We start from the raw sequence: 25,820 nt of genomic DNA, 5'->3' as shown, positions 1-25,820 counted from the left end.
CTTAGCAAAATTTTAATGTGATGAATGATGGAACGTATAATTACAAAACTAAGCCAATATCTGATAATTTAAACACATAATAAAGATTGTTGGGTCTTATATTACTTACGTAGTCAATTTCTGGTGCAAAATCTTGTCACAAACTATTTTTAACAATTTTATTTGCAGAGACTGTCGCATTATCACTTCGAGTTCCATACACGTAATGACTTGTTTACGCGGATTGCTCTGAAGTTCGTTGTCACAACGCCATCTGTTTTAGAGTGAAGGAACTAGCGCGAAAAACAGACTTATAAACTCGACGCCAAAACGGCAAACGCTTTCTAATTCAAAAGTTATAATGTGTTGACGGACTTGCCTTGTAGACGGTCTTGCCCACAGTGACCTTATACTACTATTTTAAGTTTTATAATCATAGGTAAATGCATCCTAGGAAACGAAGGAATTTTATGTTATTTGCGTTTATGTTAATATCAAAAATAAAAAGAATAGTACTGAAAGATGTTTTTTTTTTTATTACTCTGCCCAATAGGTGAAAGGTAGTATGTATAATGCCCGGGCAATTTAATTATTTGAATAGTTATTATCAAATTGCCATCTCATATTGGGCATTTTTCACAATGCCCGAGCATTTTGTAAAAAGACCCATTTATCACTTGGTCCATAACAAATACATATTTTTGGCACTTCGATCGTGTCGATGTTTTCAGACGTGACTGTACCCAATAAAATAAGAATAAAAATTCGTGTTATTACATTTAATATCTTCATTTCCAAGGACTACTTATACATTGCATCGATTACATAACCTTGTCTAAGAAATCATTTTATAAAGGACATCAAATGCAATTTAATTAACATTCGTAAGTATACAAGTAACATTATAAACGTGTCTTGATCACTATAGATTTATCTATCTCACTTTTAGAATAGAATCATAACAAAAAATAGTATTGCTATCATTTTCACATTAAGTAACATACATTTAAGACATGGTAAACAATGCTATTATTTATAAGTAAAGCAATAGAGTCAGACCAAGCTAAGTTGGCAACGATTTTGATATCCCAGCCTGTGCACGTGTTAAGTAAACGTTATATAGATGTTTGACGTTTAAAATAACACTTTCGCTGTCTGAGCTATCTAAATCGCTGCCAACTTATCTTGGTCTGGCTCTACACTGTACCTACGGTTTTAATCAGAAAATAAATACTGTACTGATACTATTCTAGGTATTGTAAGGACCTAATAATATTACATCAATTTACAATGTGACACCGTATATGCGTAACTGTACTTATATAATAATGTAGCCTAAGCTGACTGAAATTCTACACGTAGCTTATAATTTAAATGAACAGTACCGACATATATATCGTCAGGTGACAAGCAAAACTCACTAATTACTAAAAAATAATTAAATCAATCTTATTTTTGTAGTAATATGGTTCATTATGGCTATTAACTTGTGGTGGTAATAAGTAAGTTTTGCTTGTCATTTGACGATATACATATATATATATGTACATAATTATATACTTAATTTATGAACTCGCAATTACTTACCTACTTCATAACTATTGCCCATAATAGGGGAAAAGTTTACACGCTTAATCATTTGTGCATGTAATATAATAATTCCTAAGACTAATATTTCCAATTTGAAGTTACTTAATCAAATTATTTTTAACTGTCAGTAGGAGTAGTGTCGCTGTCAGCTTTGACTACTTCTCTCCTTAATTGCACTAAATGTTGCAAATATTTCTTTGGAGTCCTTTCGTTCGAGTATCCTGTAGAATTTCTGCGATATTGCACCAAATACCTATTGTACTTATCGGCAGAAATTTCTAAACTGTCACACGAATCAAGTATTTGTTTTTCGAGCTGGTCATAAACATCGTTTTGTTTGTTATATGTTTTGTTCTGGTCTTCAAAGAATTTTTTGCTTTGTAAGAATTTATATCGCGAGCTATAAGTATGATTGCTTTCACTAGAGCTGTAATCTCTAGTGTTATCCCCGGTCAATGATTCGTAATAACGTTTATCTTTATCAGATTGTTCTTTGTCTAATCCTAAAAATTCTCTATAAATGCGGGATTTAGCAGTTTTATATTTTAATTTGTTGTTGTATACGGGTGTGTAATGATGATTTGGTAAATTATATGGTTTATAGTCCATATGATCAACGCCACCTTGCTCCCAAATAAACGAATCTGAATCTACTTTACCAGAATCTACGGAGTCAGAAGAAGTGCATGCCTGAGAAGCACCATCGGTATCTACATCTGTATGCTTAATATCAGAATTATAATTTAATGTATTGTCGTGTTCTTCATGGTCATTTGTTTTAGTTGAGTCTATCTGATAATTAGTACGGCCATTGCAGCATTGATCTTCGTTATCTTTTAACATTTTACTCGATGTATTAGCTTGATCTGGAGGACTTAATATTTTTTCTTTAAACTTCACGATCCTTTTTGTATTGTTTTCTCGAGGTGGTGAAAGTATGATATTGAATGGATATTTGTCATCATTACGGCCTAATATTATATCTTTCATTTCATTTTGACTTGCTTTGCTCGAGCAGTTTACGGATACACGGGGCAATTCACAGTTTTCCGTATCTGGAAAATCTTCAGTACTGTAATTTGTTGAATTTAAAGTATCGTCTCCTTTGGTTACGTTCATGTGGCTAACTGTACAGGGAACTTGATTACTACCAACTTGATATGTAATTGGTTCCTTATGTGTTTTAGTTACTGATTCTACATTGCTATGATTAGTAAGTAAATCGGGAGTGATTCCAACACTGCTGGCTCTATCAACAGTACCTTTATTAGATAAATCTAAGTTTTCATCCGAACTTTGAGATTCTGACTCTGCGTATCTCTGAGATATATTTATACTGATAATGGGCATAGATATACATTCGTCTACTTTATTCGATTGACTGACTTCACTAATATTGGCTTTGCTTGTGCGTTTGCGCCTTGGAGGCGGTAGGACTCTAGTTTGTGTGTATCTATCAAATTTCACCGCCTCGTCAGTCATAACAAAAGTACTTTTTAGAATAACTTGCCTGGCTTCAGTAGCTGTTGATTTATCATATAAGCGCAAGGAACCACATTTTGGACCAATAGCAATTTCTTTGCATCGTGGTGTTATAGGTTTAGTTTCAGTGCTAGCATCCCGACAAGCAACTAAGGAATGTTCATTTTTATCAAAATATGATTCCAAGTCAGTCTGCACATCAATACCTTGGTCTTTTACTCGGATAACAGTCCGTCGTGTTTGTGTATGGGCTGGTATGCCGATCCTTCTTTTATTTCTTAACGCTTTCTGACTTATTTCCATTAAACGCTGCCTGGCGTTGGTGCAAATTTTTAGTTCACTTAGTGGCTCTACAATCTTTTTATCTACCATCGATTCCACTTTGGACACAGCCGCTTCTTCTTTCTTTTTCAGCTTCGAGTACAATCGTTCAGTAACCGACGCAACAATTTCTGCTCTTTGATTATCGTATAAAATAGGAACATGAGTTTTACCAGAATTTTCACGAATTCGCTCATGAGTTTGAAGAGCCATTGGTTCGTGATTATTGGTTTTATCGATAGACAGCACTTCTTGAGACCTATAATGTCGTCTTTTATGTCGAAGTGGAGCCAAAATTTCTAGTTCACTTCTTGTCCTTTCTAGCGCAGGCACAAGTAACTTATCTACCTCCTTGTTGATTTCGTTAGCTATGTTAACATTATCATCTGCGGCGTTCAGCACATCTGAACTAGTGTGTGCTGAAGCCACAGATTCTGGTTTGGTGTCAGTCTTCTGTTGTAACATATCCATAAAGTTCCCTATTTTAGCTGGGTTATCATCTACAATTTCCACATTTTTTGGATTTAAATCCCAATGGGAGTCTTCATAAACTAGTCTTCCAGTTTCTGGGACCTGTGGAAGTGAAATTATTTTGATTGTAGATACCAAGATAAGAAAACGTACTTAGAGTTATCATAATTTATACTTACGTATCTTATATGATGCCGGCAGAGCTCAGCAAGCAAGATATTGTAGTGAGCCTGTATGGAGGCCCTTGCAGACGGGGCGATGCGCGGGGGAGGCAGTAGGCGCGCGCGAGACGTCCAGCGGAGGGTGGAAGCCGACTCGCCGTAGCAGGCTACACTCGGAGAAACCGCTGCGGGAACATATTTTATTTAGGGACTAAGAATGGAAATTAGGGAATAAGATGGGTCAACGTCAACAGTGAAACACAAAATTTCTCACGTAATAATATTTTGCCGAAAAGTTTAATTGGTGAAAGATGGTTTGGTACAACAGGTGCAACCGACCTTCAGTCTAACAGAAAGTTCAAGAAGGCATGTATGTCTTTTATTAACATTTTGTTATCTTGCCGCCCGACAATCAAGTCCGAAAATCGTTTTAAAAAACTTAAAATTCAACGAAAAGGTTTGTGATGATTTTAAGCTTTCTTTATTGATAAACTTACTTGCTATTATAAAAGTGCAGGCGCCTCCCGTAAAGCAATCTTTTAGAAGCCAAGTAAGAGCTGAATCCCGGTAAGGAACAAACCGTCCACGGCCGCTGCTGCCGCTCACTAAACGACACAAATAAATAGAATGATTGATTATGATTTATGATTACACAAAATTTTAATATTAGTAGGTTGGTAAATCAGGTTTTAGGTTACTTTCTGTTCAAGTCATCTCGGATATGAGTATCAATGCATTCAGTATGATATCCTGAACACAAATATATTATATATATGACAAGCGCGAAAATGGTGGGGGTAGTTACTGTGACGTCATAAAGTCAGCGGTACAAACAAAACCGGCCAAGTGCGAGACGGACTCGCGCTCGAAGGGTTCCGTACCATTATCTACAAAAGCGCCAAAAGTCACGTTTGTTGTATGGGAGTTCCCTTAAATATTTACTTTATTCTGTTTTTTAGAATTTGTTGTTATAACGGCAACAGAAATACGTACATCATCTGTGAAAATTTCAACTGTCTAACTATCACGGTTCATGAGATACAGCCTGGTAACAGACGGACAGACGGACGGACAGCGGAGTTTTAGTAATAGGGTCCCATTTAAGCCTTTGGGTACGGAACCCTATAAACAAAACAAGGAGGGATAAAAACCCATTTAAAGTCGTATAAACATTAACGTACGTCGTGTGTCGTGTGGCTGTTTAAGATGCTTTGCTTATTTATGCAAGTTTAAGGTTTAAAAAAATCAGATCTATATCGAAATGCCTAAAGTTTTTTGGCCTAAATTATCATTGCCTAACATTATTTGGCATAACCATCACTTGCCCTAACACTCGTATGGCCGAATTGTGGTTGCCCTATTCCACAATGGCCGATTTCGTTTTGGCCTAATTTGTTTTTCCCTAATGACACTTACCACAATCGTAACATACCCTAATGTTACATAGAATAACAATCATTGCGTCTAATCATTAAAAATCCTAAAAATCATATGTCCTAACCATTAGACAAAAATGCTTAGAAAACATAACATTTAGGTAAATAAATAAATAAATACTATAGGACATTATTACACAAATTGACTAAGGCCCACAGTAAGCTCAATAAGGCTTGTGTTGAGGGTACTTAGACAACGATATATATAATATATAAATGTTTATAAATACTTAAATACATAGAAAACACCCATGACTCAGGAACAAATATCCATGCTCATCACACGAATAAATGCCCTTACCAGGATTTGAACCCGGGACCATCAGCTTCGTAGGCAGGGTCACTACCCACTAGGCCAACCGGTCATCAAAAAATACATACAGGTAAAACAATACATTATGCAAAATTATCATTGCGCCAAGTGACTGTTATGCCAAGTGATCATTAGTCCATAGCAGTTAGGCCAAGTGATTTTAGGCCAAACGTTGTTAGGCATTCAGAAGTACACCCAAAAAAATCTTTTTGATGAATTCATTTTGGTACCCGCCTTATGAAATCAATGTAAATACAATTCATCAAAAGAAATCAAAATTAATTTATTTGAACACTTAGGTACGTCTGTGTTGATAAAAAAAGATCCGCCGCGGGATCAGTAAAATTAGAACAGTTACCAATTGTTCCAGGCGGGGAAATAGAGAATATTTTTCAATTTGCTCCTAGTTGCTCATGGGACGGGGACACAGAAGGAGTACACCACTTTTATGCACTAGAGCAGAAATGTACCTATCACGTTTTGCGCACTTTAAAGATCAATTATGACCTACTTTCAGAGCATGAGATATGAAAAATAACAAATTAACTAACTGCTATCTTTTGCTGCACACTTTATTAGTTTAATTACCCAACTGCTAGCTTTTTTTACAATTATCAATGTTCATGCAGATTAGCCAGATTATACAACTAAACAACCAACATAAAACTCCACACGTACGAAAAATTGCGGGCAACAGCTAAGTAGTACCTATATTATAAATGACTGTAGACTGTAGGGTTTTCTCTATTTTCTAAACTTCCTTTTATGTTTCTTGTAGTCTAAGAGACGATTTTTCAGTCTCCAGTTACATTAGACGGATAGGATGTTTTCCATTCTTAACACGATTCTCATATGATAGATAGATAGATAAAACGTTTATTTGAATGCTGAGACACACAATTCACAAATAAATTACACACAGTATAAAACTAAAGTACACAATTTAATTCGCAGAAAAAATTATGTCATTAAACACTCTCTCTCTGTCATTCTCATAACTTAATTCGTTGGAATAGTTATCGCACGAAATAAATAGGAACTGAAAAATCAGCCCTAAATTTAATTTAATTTCATTCACCTGATACAATCTAAATTCTGAATGTTAAGTTTCTACATTGTAAATATACCGGAATTAACTTTAGTTACAGAACTATAGAGAGGTAAGGAATACAAACGCCATAGGCAGATCTGCTGCAAAAGTGTCCAGCTGTCAGCTATAAATAATAGTTCCAAATCTCTCCAGAGTAGCGCTAGAGTAGCTAAGAACCTAGGCGTTATTGACGGAGTGAAGTGCGCTATCTGTGATTTGATTTTTTTTTCAAGTTCTAGGCATTTGTAACGCCACCTATTTAAGGTGTTTTGACGGACACTTTTTGGTACATGGAGATTCTATTCCTTATTATTTATCTACCTTCCATATACAGAACGTTTGTTTTTAACAGCTATGAAGAAATACTGCTCACAAATAAAATGCATAGGCCAAGTAAAACATTCGATGAAACTTTGCATTCGAACACAAGTTTTATAGGTCAAACAAGAAAACATTTTTACGACGACTATTAAACTCACCTAATGCGGATATGACATTGCTAAGAGCCACGAGGGACTTGTTAATATTGGCACCTTCTTTTTGGCGTCCTCCTCCAACACCCTCCCAGCTGGCTTTTTCACTGGGAAAATGAAATTATTTTTGTATTTTGTCCTGAAGCGAAACGGGACTGTTTGTGTCCCGTTTCGCTTCCACATCACAGAATGTTGCTGTTAGTAGAATAAGCGTGGTCGCCTGGCAATAAGGGAGGGCGACTTGCAAACCAGAAATCGCGGGCTCAAACCCCGGCTTTTACCAATAAGTTTTTAGGAATATTATGTACATATTACTTCATATTAACCAGTCAGGAATTTCATATTTACCAGTCGCTTTTCGGTGAAGGATAGCATCGTGAGGAAACCGGACTAATTCCAATAAGGCCTAGTTTCCCCGCTGGGTTGGAAGTTCAGAAGGCAGTCGCTTTCGTAAAAACTAGTGTCCACTCATATTCTTGATTAGTTGTTAAGCAAAACGCAGGCCCCAAGCCGTGACGAAGATGTGAAGTCTACCTAGACTTATCATCATCTACCTAGATAATGATAAGTTTGTTGCAGAGATTTTTTGTACATTTAACCTGCATATTTATCTATTTGAACGATGTTAGTCTAGCCAAATGTAAACATTATACCTTCCAGCAAGGTCAGCTAGATGCAAGGTCGCCTTGGGCGTGCTCAGCTCCAGCAGAGCATGCGACCGGGACGAGGAGGAGTTCCGGCGTGTAGCAGCCGTGCGCCGCCGCCGGCAGCCTTCGGCCACTAGCGCTAGCAGCGCCTCAACGTTGGTTACGGCTACACGCCGTAGGTCTGGACAACATTTTAAAAAAATTCAGAAGCCATCTTTCACTTTCTGTCATTTTTTATTTATAATGTGAGACTAAGCCAGGAAACATGTTCAGGCCCTTCACATACCTACTAAAAAAGTAACACTTTTAAGTTTTTTCTTTTCTTTAGTCTCTAATGAAATCTTTGCTCTGTAAGTGCTGTTTACGCACGTTTACGTACGTTACGTGCACGTTTTCTAGCCCATGGTGTATGTAAAAGTTGGTCCAGTCCATGGTTGCCATTTTTTTTAAATCTAAAATTCAGGCAGGCATGAACTACACCAACTTTTTAATAATGCAACTTATTACAGTTAGATTATACTCCGCGTTTTTATTGAATTCCGTGAACTCCAGGATATGGGTAACTATATTTAAGGAAACTAAATGGCATACATACTTAATTAAAAAAAAATTTTTTTTAATAAAAAGTAATTAAATATTGCATATATTGTTATTGTAACAAGGACATTACATTTAATTCAACCAAACAATTGAAAACTGTGACATATCTATGTCATTTCGAACATCGATCGTCCGAGATAGTACTTACTATATATATACATTTACGTTTAGTAGCAAATATATACACTCGTACTGAACACTAATCAATATGTAAACAGGCCCTAAGGCAAGGGAATACACTCGGAAGAGCCTTATGAGACAAAAACAAATTATTGATTATCTCCGAAATGGAGTTAATTAGAATAACGGTTTGGTATAAGCTCAGGAATGCACCTTCGGAAATATAAAAAAAACACGTTGTATATATAAAAGAAGCCTTCATTTCATATAAATATACAATTAAATAACAAAAAAAAAGTATAAACATTTTTTTTACTGGCCGTACGCAATTGAACTAGGCAACCTATTTGCAATGTGTCAATGTGAACATTATCTATCATTTATTTCTTATCACAAATAAATAACAGATGAGGGTATATATTTCTTATAACGTATCTACTACTATATACCATGGTACATCGAGCGCTGGTGGGTAGTACTCGAAGTAGCGCAGAACATTGTGCAATTGTGCATGATAGGATAGCGCATGGCCATAGTAGCAAGTTTGTTAGTAAGTAATGGATCTCCTCATACCAGCAGGGTGTTATATGAAACTGTATAAACCTCTCACTCTGTACGTAAGGTCCTCTTGTGGGGTGCTCGCGGACGCGCAGGTCTTTACGCGCGTTGCCACGCCGCCGCGGCAACGAGTTGAAGGTCAGTGGTGGATCCTCGCCAACCAGCAAATCATGGACGCGCTCATTGTAGATCTCCAGGAAACTGTTAAGAAATATCACAAATTTGCGACATGTTGGCAGTGTTGAGTTTGAGGCGTAACATACAAAAACTCGAGTCGCGACTGTTGAGTCTAGAAGCACAAAACAGATAGGTACAGAAGTCAATCACATGTATTTACTTCACTTTTCATACCTCCTCTCGGCGGTAGCTCTAGGGTTGTCAACTATGGCTTAAGCACAAAAAACTATCTTGGTAGTGGCACTCGTTTCATTTATTTTTGAAAATGAAACGGGAAGAATGGAAATATAAATTAATAATAACTAAAATATTTTAATTTTAATGTCATTGTTATATTACAAATTTGTCACAGAAAATATCTTGTGACGATTTCGACATTTGCGAAATGCACGTTTATTATATTTTAAAGTGTAATAAATTCGCATTCTCATGTACAATTATGCTACAAAACAAAATAATAAACCTGACTACTATTACAATACAAAAAGCTTACAGAGCAGAAACATAAAAAAAATTGCGTTTGTCAATTTTCACTATCGAAAATCCCTAATAACTTCTAAACGGATTACCCTAGTTACACAATTTCCATTGCCCTATTGCCATTTTAGAGGCTAAATTTAGACCCAGACCTATCAAATGGCACTAAAAACCACACAATATCTACATAAACAAAAAAACATGTTTTCAAACTTACATAAGGTGGCATGAATTTACCTTACAAAAATGTTGTTACTTCGTTTATACTGATTAAAAATAGGAAATATAATCTTTTCCGAAAACGATCTTAGATATATTCTTCGGGGGCGTATCGGGGCGCTTACCTACCTACCTAACTGTTTTGTGTAACGTTAAAACGAACCATCGAAATACAAGCAGTTACCTACTTACCTCTCTGAAATCACTGGTAGCTTACAAAACGACAATTCACCAAATTTAAACAACCGTCCACTGAACAGTTATAATAACTTTTTTTTGTTGCTCCACTATTGCATAAAAAAAGTTCACAGACGCGTGTTTCAAGCGGATGTCACTCGCGCTCACACTAGTCTCAACCAGTCCGAGATATCGTGTCCATGAGCATTGTCTATGTGTGCGTTGCTCGAGCGCACTTTGTATGTAGATTGATTTCTGTACCTATGTTTTGTGCTAGAAGCCTCAACCGTATAAAGCTTAAATAAAAAAAGTTCGTGCGCGACGTGTACAACCTACCGACAATACCAGCATCTCTGATGCAAACCTTATGAGCTGATGTTTGTTTTGTTATAAATAGGTAGTTAAAAAAAACTCAGCTCTTTGTTATATCTCTTACTTTTTACTATAAGCCAATGCAATTTAAGTGTGAGGTGAAATCACATATACCTTCTCCACAACTCATACGAAGCTAACAAATCCGTCTGGCAAGCCGGAGCTAATTTGCCTATTTTTATTTGCTAGGTGTTACGTACCGCCACAGTTATAGAACGAAAGTAAGAACCAAAAGACTAGTGGTAGTGCTAGCGGTGCGCCCAAAAACGCTGCAAATTGTGTTAAAAGCATGAAAATCGGCAAGATTAATCTTTACACGATAGGTTTCTGAACCATTTATTTTTCTCTTTCTCTCCTTTTTTTCTTTCTTTTAGTTCTACGAATCAAATTGATTCAAATGGTCTAAAGATCAATCGTACCGATTTTCATGCTTTTAACACCATTTGCAGCATTTTACTGAATTTCGGGGTGTACCGCTAGAACATTCAACCTTAAAAAACGAATACTTACAAAGTAATAATTTTATCCAAATCATTAATTAAACTGAAAATCAGCTTTAAAAGTCGGAAACCTGCCTTACGTACGTCACCTCATCTTAGACAATATCGTCTAATCCGACACTGACCCTGATGTTGAAAGACTGGCTCTTGTAAAATAAATCTAGCTTCTACACGTTACCGATAATCACGAATAGGCACAAATGTATAGGTGTGTATCAAACTTTATAATGTTTATATGCATGATTTGCTTTAACTAACTAATGATTGATTAAAGTTCTAAACATCAAAACTTACTTTAAGATTAATGATATATGTATTAAGTAGCACCAACTCACGCACCCCGCCCAATTATAAATAAACTATTCAATGTTCTACTTGTCTAACAAATTTTGATTTAATGCATACGTCTCCACAACAATTTATATGTAGACGAATGAACGTTAGCAATAGCAACTATACTTCATCATCATCATCATGCGTCACATTATGAGATAATATAATTATGTAATAAGTATATTTTCAACACACTTGCTCAAAACGGCGTTTTTATTCCACCGATTTTTGGCTCATAATCCTAGATATTAAAACACACGTGCCTTTTTAGTATATTATAACACTCGTGCTTTTTCATTATATTATCCGACTGAGTTAAGAAGGTAACTGCTTGCCAATAAAATGTATGGAAAAGGAGCCTTCTTAAATTGGTCGAGTAGATTTTACAACGTGGACTGGCGGGAGCCGGCGCCCCGCCCGCCGCCGGGGCCTGCGGCGAGCCGGCGAGCCAGCAGGGAGAAGCGGGGTGTCGGCCGGCCGCCAGCGGCGGGGCGAGGGGCGACAGGCAGTATGACAGATGCAAAATGCAACACTGCATACTAACCGATTTAACAATTAAAATTTGATTAGTATAAAAGTTTCTTTTTCCCCGCAATTGTGTTGAAAAACGTCGTATGAAACGCGTGTGTCATGGTCATTACACAAATCGGCTTTCTTATTGCGCGCTCGCTTGCAGCTCGCGCGCACAATGGCGCCTCGTGTGTAATGACCAAATTAGCACACTTGTATCACAATGTACTATTATGTATTGTATGTACATGAAGCGTGATTATATGCTCTTTGCATGAAGCCATCATAAATAAACCATTTAACAAGTATGGGCCGGTATTGCTGGCAGGTATGAATTTTACTTTTTACCCAAAACATTCGTAATAGACACAAGTTGATATACCAAAGTAGATAAGTACATTTACATAATATATTAATGTGGAAAAAATAGTTTGTGACGACGGTGATCTTATATACACGGTGCCCGTGAGCATTGCGAGAGATTTTAACAGTATATTCCTGATCATATTTAAAGAAAATGTCATTAAAACTTTTTTTAAATTTCGCCTAATTTCAAAGTAAAAGCCAAGGAAACAAAAACATATTTTTATTATTACCTAGTGCAAAACGCCTTTTTGAAGGCGATGTTGCCACTATGGGACCTCACAAATATCCTCATTGTTAGATGTCAAAAAGTGACAAGTAACACTGCAGAAATGTACAAAAAAAGTTCATTTTTAGGGTTCCGTAGCCAAATGGCATAAAACGGAACCCTTATAGTTTCGCCATGTCCGTCTGTCTCTCTGTCTGTCTGTCTGTCTGTCTGTCCGAGGCTTTGCTCCGTGGTCGTTAGTGCAAGAAAGCTGAAATTTGGCATGGATATATAAATCAATAAAGCCGACAAAGTCGTACAATAAAATCTAAAAATTTAATTTTTTTTAGGGTACCTCCCCTACACGTAAAGTGGGGGTGAAATTTTTTTTTCGCTTCAACCCTAGAGTGTGGGGTATCGTTGGAAAGGTCTTTCAAAACTAATAGGGGTTTTCAATAAACATTTTTTGATAAAGTGAATATGTTCGGAGATAATCGCTCCGAAAGAAAAAAAAATGTGTCCCCCCCCCCCCCTCTAACTTTTGAACCATAGGTCCAAAAAATATGAAAAAAATAGTGGAACTTAAGAAAGACATTAAATGAAAACTATAGCGGACATGATCAGTTTAGCTGTTTTTGAGTTATCGCAAAAAGTTTTCCCTTCATAGTAAAAAGCCTTATTTTAATTAGGTACTGATTATGCAAATTTGCCTATTTGTTTAACTCAGGTGAAAGGTAGCGTTTCATCCCTTGGTTAACAATTTACTATACTTTAAGCTCCAGTTTAGCTTATTGTGACGGAAGAGTAACTACGGAACCCTACACTGAGCGTGGCCCGACATGCTCTTGGCCGGTTTTTTAACTAATTACAGTTTTACAAATAGCGTTCACATTTTACGAGTATGTAGGTACAGTCAAGGTATTAAATATCGATACGTACAAAGTGCCAAAAATATGTACACACGACCTTATTGCCTTTACATTAAAGTAGTGTATACATATATTTGGCACTTTGTCCGTGTCGATATTTAATACCTTGACTGTACAAATACATACAAGAAAATGAAGAAAAAAACAACAATCAAAAATATTTTTTTTACCTAAACTCTAACATTTTTTACTTCATTAGGCCTCAGAAATAAAATCTCTCGGGTTCCTCGTGTGGGCAACTTGTATATATGTGTATACCTATACATGATAGGTAATATTCTCAAACCTATTCAACATATGCATTTCATCGTATTATGCTCTTACTAATTTATCTTTTTGAAGTACGAATTACCTACTAAAGCAAAAATGTACCTATATAGGTACTAGTACTAAAATATACAACCACTTTGAAATTCTGGCTACTTCTATTATGAATTACAAAACTACTTACTTAAGTATAGATAGATATCCAAACACATTTTAGACTTAGTAAACAACAATTTATGCTTATTCAACTCACGGTCACGTTTCAGTTCCTGTAAAACACGAACGCGGAAAACTGTAAAGACAGGACGGTGTCGCACCTGGCACCTTGGACGTGGCGAATTAAACTGTTTGCGCCGCAAGGGTGGGAAGCCCTACGAGTGTAATGCTAGCTAGACACTTATAGAACCTATAATACCCGGCTATACTTGTATAACATATATAACGACTGGAAGGAGCAACTTCCTCGCAATATTTCAGAATGGGCTCACACCGTTAGTAAGGAAATAAAAAATTGACAAAACTAGTCTACAAACTAGTTGTATTAATGTGTGTATTAATCACACAATTAGGCATCTTCTTTAAATGTTTGACATGGACTTGCAATTTATTGTGTATCACTTTTAAATAATTAGTAATTCCAATATCACTGAACTATCTATTAACTACAGCATTTTATTTGGCTACCTACCTAGAGGTTCATCTTTGCTTGAAATATCTTCATTAATGTCGGATGATCGTCTTCACACACTTAAATAAAGTTATACCTTCCTGTTATTTATTCGTTTTCAAATAAACAATTGAACGGATGTTTACTACAACAATAATTATTATTGACAAACTTATTTTTTTGGGAATGTGGGCAATATTTATACAATCAGAAGAGATTGAACACTGTCATTCAGTCCACCGAGCCACTTTTCTAATATTAATATTAGTAGTATAGATTAGTTCTGATATTAAACGACATGACAAGGCTTCTGACACTACTGCTATATGTATACTTCACTTTTAGTCTCGATTTTTATGATGTAGGTAAATATATTCAGGGTGAATTCGAATAGCTCAAATCTACCACAATTAGGACTGTATGACAGTCACATAATTATCTTATGTATAAATTATACTACTTTCACGATAAAATACACATTAAATTAAAATATTTATCTACATTACTACTAAACCTCAAGTACTATTTAATAATAATAAATTGTAGCTCCTTACTGTCTAACTTCTTCTTAGGTATCATATGCGCGAGTCTACTACAAAATACATACGAATCCGAAGGGGGGGGGGGGGTTTAGGAACTACTGGAAAAATTAAATGTTTTGGTCTAGAGTACCTGTGTACCAAAAATCGTCGATGTAGATATGTATACGGTGTTTTCCATTGTAGCACATCTACTATAAAGGGCGAGCAATACTTACGGGATTTTTATTTTGGCATTTATGGCCTTGTTACGAGGATTACGGTGTAGGTGACAAATCAAATGCCATCAAAAACATAAATGTGAAATGAGAGCCAAGTTCAATATTAAATTAAGATAATGCGTCTTTGTTGTCTTTGCCTACAAAATAATTGAGATCTAAATGTGTCTGTGTTGAAAATACTGAATTTTTTCTTACAAGAATATGCAACGTTCAAAAATGAATTTATATAACTATTTCTTGTTTCTTGATACTACCACAATGTTTGCTGCTTAATAGGAAATATATATTTAATCTTAAATTTATTTACACAATGCATTTGTTTCAACTTGGGACGTTATTTTTTTTGTAACATTACTCTATTTTCTACGTTTACGCAGTTTTCTTTTTTGTGTTATTTTCTATATTTTCTTGTACCTTCGAAATAATAGGATGAATTGCCCATTCATTATTTGTCTTTATATTATATTAATTTTTCTTACACGTTTTCGGTTTATATTTAATTTGACCAATTCTGTGCGGTATAATGTGCGTAGGTGGTTCTATTATATTATATTATAGATCTTTTTTGTGCCTTGATTTGACATGGATCTAGATTAATGAGATGTACTCCTTCTAAGGTTTTACATCTAGAGAGTGCAACGTAAGCCTGCCCCTTGCTAAATATTGAGGAGCCCATGTCAAGAAGAGCGCTGTCAAGACTAAGGCCTTTGGCTAAGACTAAGGATTTGTGGATAGTAACAGCATACGCTAAGCAAATAGGGAATTGTTCCCGATGAACATATATATGCATTACTTAATATCTGAAACTTAGTCTTGATACGTTCTAATTCGTACATTAAATTATGATTAAATTTGATTGTAATTTTACGTGCGTTATTGTTGCTGTTGACGTCCCAATGTACCTTTTCTATTTTTCCAATGGATCTGTTTACCAGCCCCTTACTGACATCTATGTTTCTTCGCAACATTACACGAGCACCTATTTTTATTGTGATAACATTTTCTAAGCCAGCGGTTAATGATGAATCATCCTCGTTCTTTTTCAGTGTTTTCAGTACATCCTTTGCTCGTGTTTTTAAATACCGTGGACAGTCTATTTGCCAACACTGCATTATTAAACTGATTACACATATTTTTAGTGGGGAATAGGTCGGAAAGTAGAAAAGTGGTCGTTGTAGTTTTTAGCGGTCAATTTAAGGAGTCAAAGCACACCTGCCTTGACTTGTTATTACACCCATTCTTACTCGATTCAACATTTCGACGAAAAGTTGGTCGTTTTTTGCCTCATGTTTATTGTGAATTTGTCATAAGAAAATAGTTCTTTCCATAAATTTGGAACGCTAAAGGGACCTAAACATTTAAGTACATCAGTCGACTTCATGTTTTCGAATGGCGATAGTTGGCTCACTGGAGGCAGTTGAAGTAGATCGCCAAAAGACAATATATTAATAAAAAAAAAAAAAACTGTTTTTCAGTTTTTTCTCCCTATGTACACCTAATAGCCTACATTGTTGCCAAATATCAAGTTACTAGGTCATCTGGAAGTGGGTTAGGTTTTGGATCTGTATCAAAACATGATATTTTTTCCATCAAATTTTCATTAATTTTCTTCTTTCCGATTTTTCTCCTATTTACACGTTTTGCCTAAACTAAACTAAAAAAAAATTGCCTATCTTGTAGCCAAATATCAAGTTTCTATGTCATCTGGAAGTGGGTTAGATTTTTGATCTATATCAATATATGATATTTTTTCAATCGAATTCTCAATAATTATCTGAATTCAGATTTTTTCCCCCTATATACACCAATTAGTCTACCTTGGTGCCAAATTTCATGTTTCTAGGTCATCTGGAACTGGGTTAGGTTTTTGATCTAAGAATACCAAAGTATGTTTTATTTCAATCGAATTTTCAATAATTTTCTGTGTTCAGATTTTTCCCTTATGTACACCTAATAGCCTACCTTGTTGCCAAATATCAAGTTTCTAGGTCATCTGGAAGTGGGTTAGGTTTTTATTCTATATTAATATATGTTTTTTTTTTCAATCTAATTTTCAATAATTTTCCATTTTCATATTTTTTCCCCTATGTACACCTAATAACCTACCTTGGTGCCAAATTTCAAGTTTCTAGGTCACCTGGAAGTGGGTTAGGTTTTTGATCCATAAGTCAGTCAGTCACAAAAATGCCAGTTTTTAAACATTAATTTATCAATAACTGTTTGAGCTACGTTTACGAAATTTTGTATTTTAGACCAGCTAAGGGCCTTAAATAACTGTGCTAAATTTCATGTGTATAGGTTAAATAGGTTTCAAGTTGTGAAGGGGTCAAAAGTAGCTCGAAATGGTTCTTGTAAACTTGGCTGGATACGCTACCGCGTGTCTACATTTTTTTTTTTAAGTAGTCAAACTAATATAAATTATGCCACTGCCATTGGAGGGCTTGGTCACTTTTTCTTTAGTATATGACATTTTTATCAGTTTATTAGGTAATTCAATGCAATCAATTTTGATGTTGCCTGATTAACAATATTTTTATAAGTAAAAATACTGCTAATTCGTATATGGGCACATCTCTTGTAGTAAAAAACAGTTGAATTTAATTTTAATTTATTAACCTTTTCGCCGCCACGTCAATGAAGTAATAAATTGTCATCAACTCCACGTCAAAAATTGCACGAAAACAAAACTGACCAAAACCACGACTTGAAGTCGTGGCGTGTGGGGCACGAAATGTACTGACTTTATATCAAGTCAATGGCGCCGAAAAGGTTAAACTTTCTAATCGAAGGTTGCGCGTTCAAACCTCGGCTTTTACCAATTAGTTTATCCAAACTTACGGAACATTATTTATTTTTTACCAGTCGCTTTTTAGTGACAGAAAACATCGCGAGGAGGTCATCGAAACCAACCTAATCCCAATTAGCCCTAGTTTCCTCTCGGGGTTGAATGGTCACAAGGAAGTGGCTTTCGCAAAAACGAATGGCAAAATACATCCACAACGCTAGAAAAAAGATAATGAATTTAAGAAACCTATCTAGTTAAGTAGATCTTCGACGATGTATTGAACACGTAACTCCTACACGTGGTTAAGTACTAATACATGTAGCAAGATATTAGTACAGATAAAGCCATAATCGTAACCGAAGGGTGTTAAAGTCTCGCGTGTCGACGCGGCCTTGGGTAGTTCTCATTTTATTACGGCATTCAAACTTAATCGAACTACCGACAGTAAAACAATAACGATTAAGATTGATGCAGATATAACTTAACAACTTTTTAAATAAATAATTTACTACTATTGTTTCTTTATTTTCTTTGCTAATTTGCAGGGGCGTATTTACCCTAGGGTTAAGGGGGCCATGACCTGGGGCGGCAGGCTGTGGAGGGCGGCGCAGCCCGCACCTTGCTTTCAGTTCTGGGTACTTGGCCAATTTCTCAAGTCAGCCCCTGACGCCAAATATTATAGTATTTTATGCAACAGTTGTATAAGAAGGGTCAAAAAAGGCGAGTGGCGTGAGTTACAATGTGAGCCGGAGCCGAAGGCGTAGGCGAACATTGTAAAGGAATACGCCACGAGAATTTTTTGACCTACTTATACAACGTTGCATACAATATTTTTCCTACGAGTCAACAAAAATAAATCTTAATTTAGGTAAACAAATTACAGCAAAAGTATATAGCCAAGACGCGCGAGCATACCTTGTTACGCGCCCGCGGCCGGCCGGTCGGCGACACCTCCTCGTAACTCATGAGGCCCTGGTACTTGCTACTTGCTAAATTAATTTTTTGGACAGTTTTTTCTCAATTTTGGCCACCGTAGCCTACGGAGACTAACAAGCAACGCTAAGCGGTCTTCGTAGTCTATGGGTGTTGCTATATTACGGGTGTCACATGCGTGTTTCTGACTTATGAAGTAATTATTTTTACTATGCAACCAAATGAATATTTTATAAGTTGGCAGCAATGCACTTAGTTTAAAACTGTATTCGTTTTGGTTTTGTTAGGTTGGTAGCCATTAATCGCAGTAACGTTATAGCTTATAAAAGCACAAGAGCTTTTATGAGGAATAGACAATATAGACTTTTCTTGAAATCTTTTATGTATGTTCTTATATTCGTGTTAATGAATGCATAAATGACAGATAACAGTAGAGGAGTAGGAAAAAATTAAAATACGCCTCTTCTAATTTGTAAGTAGAGCAGAGATGCTTTCCATATAAATTTTCGTAAATTGACCTGCCTGTTAATGTCTCTATTGGTCCCACTGTTGTTAGAAAATACGCCGTAAACTATAGCTAAGTATTTATAAAATGGGCTTTATAGCAGGTGCCACGTAGAAAGGTCCGTAATTTGTTAGTTTAGGGGCATAAATAAGTTTTGATCGTATTTCAAATGCAAATGAAAGGTGGCGAAACTCATTTCGTTTTGGACGGTGAAGCTTCGCGTGCCATCGCGACTATTGCCCCTTCACACGAACTGCATAAGCAAATGACATCGAAACAATTTCGGCCACTTTTTCACTGTCTCGACCATAATGGATATGTCGGTTATTGAAAAACGACTCTTTATAAGGTCTTGCCAAAGCGATTCGTTTACCTGCGTCATGTGAACAAAGTAAAAATCTGCCTTTTTTAACGTACTTAATCCATAAATTGATAGATTTTTAAGCAAGGGGTGAAAGGTGCCCATTTTCGACGAGACATTATGTCGCTCGAACGGATTGAGAACGTCAATAATTTAAGTCATAAATGGATAGTTTCACACGAGTTAAATACTCTACTTTTCTTATCGAATATGAGGAAAGTAAAACACATGATTGTGTATTTTTACAAAACATGCCTAAGTATAAACGTAGGTAGTATTTCTTGAGGTAAGTAACTTCAATAAACACTTTTACTTATGGAATAGGACTTTAAATTACAGAATGGAATGGAAGTAGTTAATGGAAGTCAAGTGTGAACCGAATTTTCGTTGCTAATAATCATAAAAATAAAAATAAAGGTATTTTCTTAATTGGAAAATAAAACTCCCTACGGTCCAAACGAAGATCCTGCTTAATATGTAAGTTGATAAAGTTTACATTACTTTCAGAGTATGAGATATGAAAAATATATACTTACTTAGCACAATTTATTTCTTAGGATACCATATTAATAGGTAACAATTCTGGACAGAATACATGCTTCACGATCTACAGTTGTAGTTTGCACGTGGTTTGCACTGACCTGATGGTGACGTCACACTCCACAGACGCCAGCTCCCTACAGAGCCGCGGCACTAGCCCTGGCTGCGAGTCCGTGCCCATCATTGTGTGTGTCTTCCCTGTGGCGCTCTGTCCATATGCTAGCACGCAGACCGAGGAGAGTCGTGAGATACATGACATTACGTCACGGCCGATGCTCTCGAAAACCTGAAATACACACAACCAAATACACAATATTTTTGAAGGAAAATGAGAAAAAAATACCCCCCCCCCCCCACCCCATCTTACCTCCGAAGTTTACCAACGAAACATTATAATTTTTTTACATAACATATCATAAATATTACAGGAAAAATATAATCACACCTCTATCTTGATGACTTTCTTTTATTAAGTATAAAAAAATATTTACCAATTTTATTTGAATTTAACATCCTTTGGATGTTGATTTTACTTGAAATTTCTACCAGATTACATAAAAACAGCTTAGTCAAATAAAATATAGGTAGCCAATTTATTGATAGATGACGCTGTTCACAATTATGCTTAGTATACTCAAAGACAATTTGAAATAGAGGTGTATTTTCAAAGAAAACATTGTAGCAACGTAAATTGACTGCCATCTTTCGACACATAATTAAAACTTTTAGAACGACATTTGACTTTGATCCTTATTATTTCACGGATACGTGTTCAATTTGTTAAATATAAAAAATTGGCGCCATTTTACCGGGCACTACCTAAAGGTTATTTTATGGCGCCATCGGTCGAAACCATGACCTTTGGCCTTTGATCTATTAGATGGCGCCACTTTTTGATATTAAACCAATTTAACACATATCAGTAAAATAATAAGGATCAAAGTCAAACGGCGTTCTAAAAGTTTTAATTATGGTTCGAAAGATGGCATTAAATATACGTCGCTACAAAGTTTTCATGGACAATACACCTCTATTTCAAATTCTCTTTGGTACACTTCTGGTCAAAAGCCTTTCGTGTTTATTTTTACATAAGATAATTGAAAGTTTGCGCGAGTTAAACGGACTCGCACTTGACCGGTTTTAAAATATCGCCTGTCAAATTGGTATCATAATTTGACTTTCTGTACCCCTAGTGTAAATTTGATCGACATCATAACGTGACGAACGCGTTTGCGTTAAGTCTCATTTTGTATAGGATTTTGAGTTTCCAAAACGTCCCGCTTGGCGCGCTCTTTCTAAATCCAATACAAAATGAGACTAAACGCAAACTAGGGGTACAGATTACCTATAGATACATAAGTACGAATATATACTCCTTGCGACGATGTTTGTTTCAGCCACAATTTGTCTTGCCAAGCTAAGGCTTCATTATCGTTAAATAATTAGGTATATGCTAATCAAAGGCGTCTGTCTGCTATTCTTGCTCCGCCCAAGGATGTCGAAAGGAATTTTATTAAAATAAGTCTGTCTTTATTAGCCTCTACAGGAACTTAGCAAGGTCGTATTAGATTAATTTATAAGCTTTACTTTTAATCTATACATACATAAGCATCAGAAGTAGCTAAGCGGCTGAGGTGTTCAAAATGACCTTTACAAAGTACACACTCTATTCTCTTAACAGTAAAGTTGTGTTCGCTTAAATTGACTACCTTTTCCTGAGTGGCATATTCTGGATTGGTGGGCGCGCAAGCGCTGTCGAAAGTATAGTCGGCGTGGTACCGGCGCACGCGCTCCCTGCTGTCACCCGCGCCTGAGGCACTCACCTGAGCAATTTACACGCATATTAATAACTTACGTTTCCCTGTCTCTCTTAGCAGAAAGTGTCGGGCAAACGGATAGGTTTAATTTAATAACCCAATGCTACCTATACTTTTCTCAAAATATTTACATTTTCGCGCGACCAGTTTTAACTACTGTAGGTATAGTTTCTATTTTTCTCCGTGAGCTTCTACGGATTATCGTCTTATCTATTGTTTAAAAACAGCAAAGGCGCGTGCCAGTATGAAAAAATGGTCAAGCCGCATAGGTAGCGTTTATTGAATTACTACTCTATTGAGCACGGAATAAGATTCATTATGAACTAATACAGAATTCTAACAGAATAGCTGTCTGATCTCTATTGGTGCGTCTAAGGTAGGCGACTAAACGCTCTCAAACCAGCTTAACTTGTGACATTGCGATCTGAAACAAAGATACGTATTCGAAGACCTCGCTTGCACTGGTAATGCGAGCGCACGGCTAGCTAGCGCCAAGGAAGCAATGTTATGTTTCTCGAAGAGCAGGTAAAAAACAGGGCCGGATTTTCACACAAATATATTTGGGTGGTTTTACGAAATAACGCTAACTCTTCAGACTTCTAACAAACTGACACTGTTTGTATGGTTTTCTTGAAAGAGTTAGCGTGATTTGACTCTAAACGATATGCATATTTTGTTTTATATTTATTTATTTTATGCATACACTATTATGTATATGTTACTTATTTTTTTGTTGACTCATAATATAAATTTGTATAAATGTTTTACTAAATGTGTACTCTATTGTAAATAATATCTTTATTTTAGTGTACATAATTATAACATATAGGTCTATTTTAACATTAGTAGTACGGGATTGTTAAATGGATATACGTATTTATTACTATTTTACCATTGTTTTATTGTTTATTTAAAATTAGCCTGTTTAAAGTTTAAAATTAGCAAACAACTGTTTAAACAGTTGATTATAAAAATGAGTATATCTCGTTATTATTGTAATTACACAAACCCATTCTGTTAGATGTGTACCTACTATTTAAATAGTGTTATGTTTTATCTCTTTAAATTAAAGAACGTAAAACCACCCAAATATATTTGTGTGAAAATCCGGCCCTGTTTTTTACCTGCTCCTCGAGAAACATAACATTGCTTCCTTGGCGCTAGCTAGCCGTGCGCTCGCATTACCAGTGCAAGCGAGGTCTTCGAATACGTATCTTTGTTTCGGATCGCAGTGTCACAAGTTAAGCTGGTTTGAGAGCGTTTAGTCGCCTACCTTAGACGCACCAATAGAGATCACACAGCTATTCTGTTAGAATTCTGTATTAGTTCATAATGAATCTTATTCCGTGCTCAATAGAGTAGTAATTCAATAAACGCTACCTATGCGGCTTGACCATTTTTTCATAGTGGCACGCGCCTTTGCGGTTTTTAAACAATAGATAAGACGATAATCCGTAGAAGCTCACGGAGAAAAATAGAAACTATACACACTGTTCACAGATCGTAAGAAATAAGTACTGGGACCGTGCGAAGTGCGTGGTGGGGGTAAGTAAAGCGATCCCAGCGCATAAGGTGGTAAAAATTTGAACTAACTGCGGACAGCGTCTTTAACATTTCGTACAATTATATGGCTCGAAATGAAACTTTCATTTACGATTACTCCTGAAATATTCATTTAAATTGTATGGTGTAAGGGACCATTGTAATCTGTATGAAATGCTTAATATTACTAACGTATTTATTTTGATAATTGTTAATAATGTATCCATGTAAATAGCTTTGCAAATGCCACATATTACGTGATCTTTTTCTAGAAGTTAAGAATGGATATAGTAAGTTATCCTTAAAAGATAGACATTTCACATCGCGGACTTTTTTGTAGACCTATGAATGAGAAACAACCCCACCATACATTGTGTTGTTATAGCTCAAACAGATTAGGCAGCGTTTTCGAATAAAGCTCCTAGCCAGCGTGATTTTTTCCGACAACATCGTTATATTTCAAACAATTTACACAAAACCTTAACAAGTTATATACTTAAGCCTTCCTCAAAAATCACTCTATTGATAGATGAAAGTCGTATGAAAATCCGTTCAGTAGTTTTTAGTTTTGGAGTAGTTTTATAAGATGTAGTGAATTGACGTTTTCCCCTAGAATTGCGGACACTAGGTTGCGTGACAGTCGTGCACGCTCCCAATAGTTTTGACAGATATTTCGTGACAATTAACTGTAACTATTAGGAAGTGTAAATCAACCATACAATACATAACATTGTATTTATAACAAATAGGTAGATTATATTATTTTTTTTATTATTGAGATTTGTTTATAGATTTATAACAATAACAATATATGAAAAAATACTTACTTTTAAATTGGTAATTGTTACTATCTTGTCGTCAAGCACGTTCACTACCGGGACTCTGTCTTTCTCAGACCTCAACTCTCTGTAAATACATTAAGAGAAAACTGAAATTGTCCGACTTACCTACATAGTAGGTACCTAGAACTATAAGTATGAGCTCAACGAGGGGGGGGCGGGTTTAGGGTCGGCAACGCGCATTTAACTCCTCTGGAGTTGCAGGCGTACATAGGCTACGGAGACTGCTTACCATCAGACGGGCCGTATGCTTGTTTGCCACCGACATAGTATTAAAAAAAAAATATACTTACATATAGTGCCTAATAAACTTACGAGTAATACTATATTCATGACCACCTGAACCTATTCATAACTATATATTTTCAGTTTAACATTAACATTTTCAGAATAGTAATTGGACTTTATTCATAATATCTTTTAAATGAATTGAATTTCTAAATAAATTAAAAAGAAAAAAAATGATATGACATAATTATGCAAGTTTTTATACAAACCTTTCCGTGAACGGACGAACACGAATAGCCAATTTGACGTTCGACATTCTAAATCCAAGTTATTATGAACTTACGAATTTTTAATTACTAACAAATAATATGCAATTTACATACACTATTTGTCTCAACTAACAATCACAGATATAGATAAGAAGAGTAACCAGTAACACTACGTATAAGTAAACAAAATAAACCATCCGCATCACACACACTGCACTGCGGTGGGTTCCTGAAATGCACGCCGCACGCATTTTCGTTAGACGAAGTTATTTTGGGCTTCTCGAGCTTCCTGCTAAAGGAGTTAATTATGTATATGAATAGGCCGACTCAGTGGGATCTCCCCTCCTCATCACTTACCCATCACCCCCGATGAGCAAACAACATTGCCTAAAGAAATTGAAGATCACAATTAAATCATTTCATCCACGACTTGTGACCAGTAAAGTTATAAGCTAGGTATAGTACAGTCGAGTTATTTACCAGCCAACGTTCCATAAATATATATGTAAACACGCCTCTAAGACACTAACAATAAGGTCGTGTAAATATAAAGTTGGTTTTGAACTCGACCCTATACCTAATAGATACCAGTTTTATCGATCATCATTATATTTCCACGCAGTCGAAGTCGCGGACAGAAACTAGGAGTAAAATAAAAACAGTGCTTGTCATAAGTATAAAATGCAAATATTATATGGTCTCCACCCACAACCCCACCCATATGTAATAAAATAAATAGTAGGTAGCTGGTAAATAGCTTAATAGTTAGTATAGGGACCGTGCGCGTTAGAGGATCTGCAC

At 35.8% G+C, this 25,820-nt stretch overlaps 1 protein-coding gene across 1 annotated transcript; it reads right to left on the bottom strand.

Annotated features, from left to right (window-relative positions):
• Positions 1-748: 748 nt before the first annotated feature.
• LOC133528631 (kinesin-like protein KIF11-B) lies at positions 749-25,466 on the bottom strand. The gene is made up of 10 exons (XM_061866080.1): positions 25,020-25,466; positions 24,511-24,589; positions 22,034-22,147; positions 20,426-20,610; positions 9,294-9,442; positions 7,970-8,144; positions 7,323-7,423; positions 4,502-4,609; positions 4,023-4,189; positions 749-3,945 (listed from the first exon to the last, which is right to left on the bottom strand). The coding sequence occupies exons 1-10, from the start codon at positions 25,064-25,066 to the stop codon at positions 1,687-1,689; spliced, it is 3,384 nt and encodes a 1,127-aa protein (XP_061722064.1). The 5' UTR covers positions 25,067-25,466; the 3' UTR covers positions 749-1,686.
• Between the last annotated feature and the right edge of the window lie 354 nt (positions 25,467-25,820).

This window comes from Cydia pomonella, chromosome 19 (assembly GCF_033807575.1).
Source record: "Cydia pomonella isolate Wapato2018A chromosome 19, ilCydPomo1, whole genome shotgun sequence".
NCBI classification, from domain to species: Eukaryota; Metazoa; Arthropoda; class Insecta; order Lepidoptera; family Tortricidae; genus Cydia; species Cydia pomonella.
Note: the sequence above shows the minus strand (reverse complement) of the source record. Positions and strands in the feature narration are given on the sequence as shown.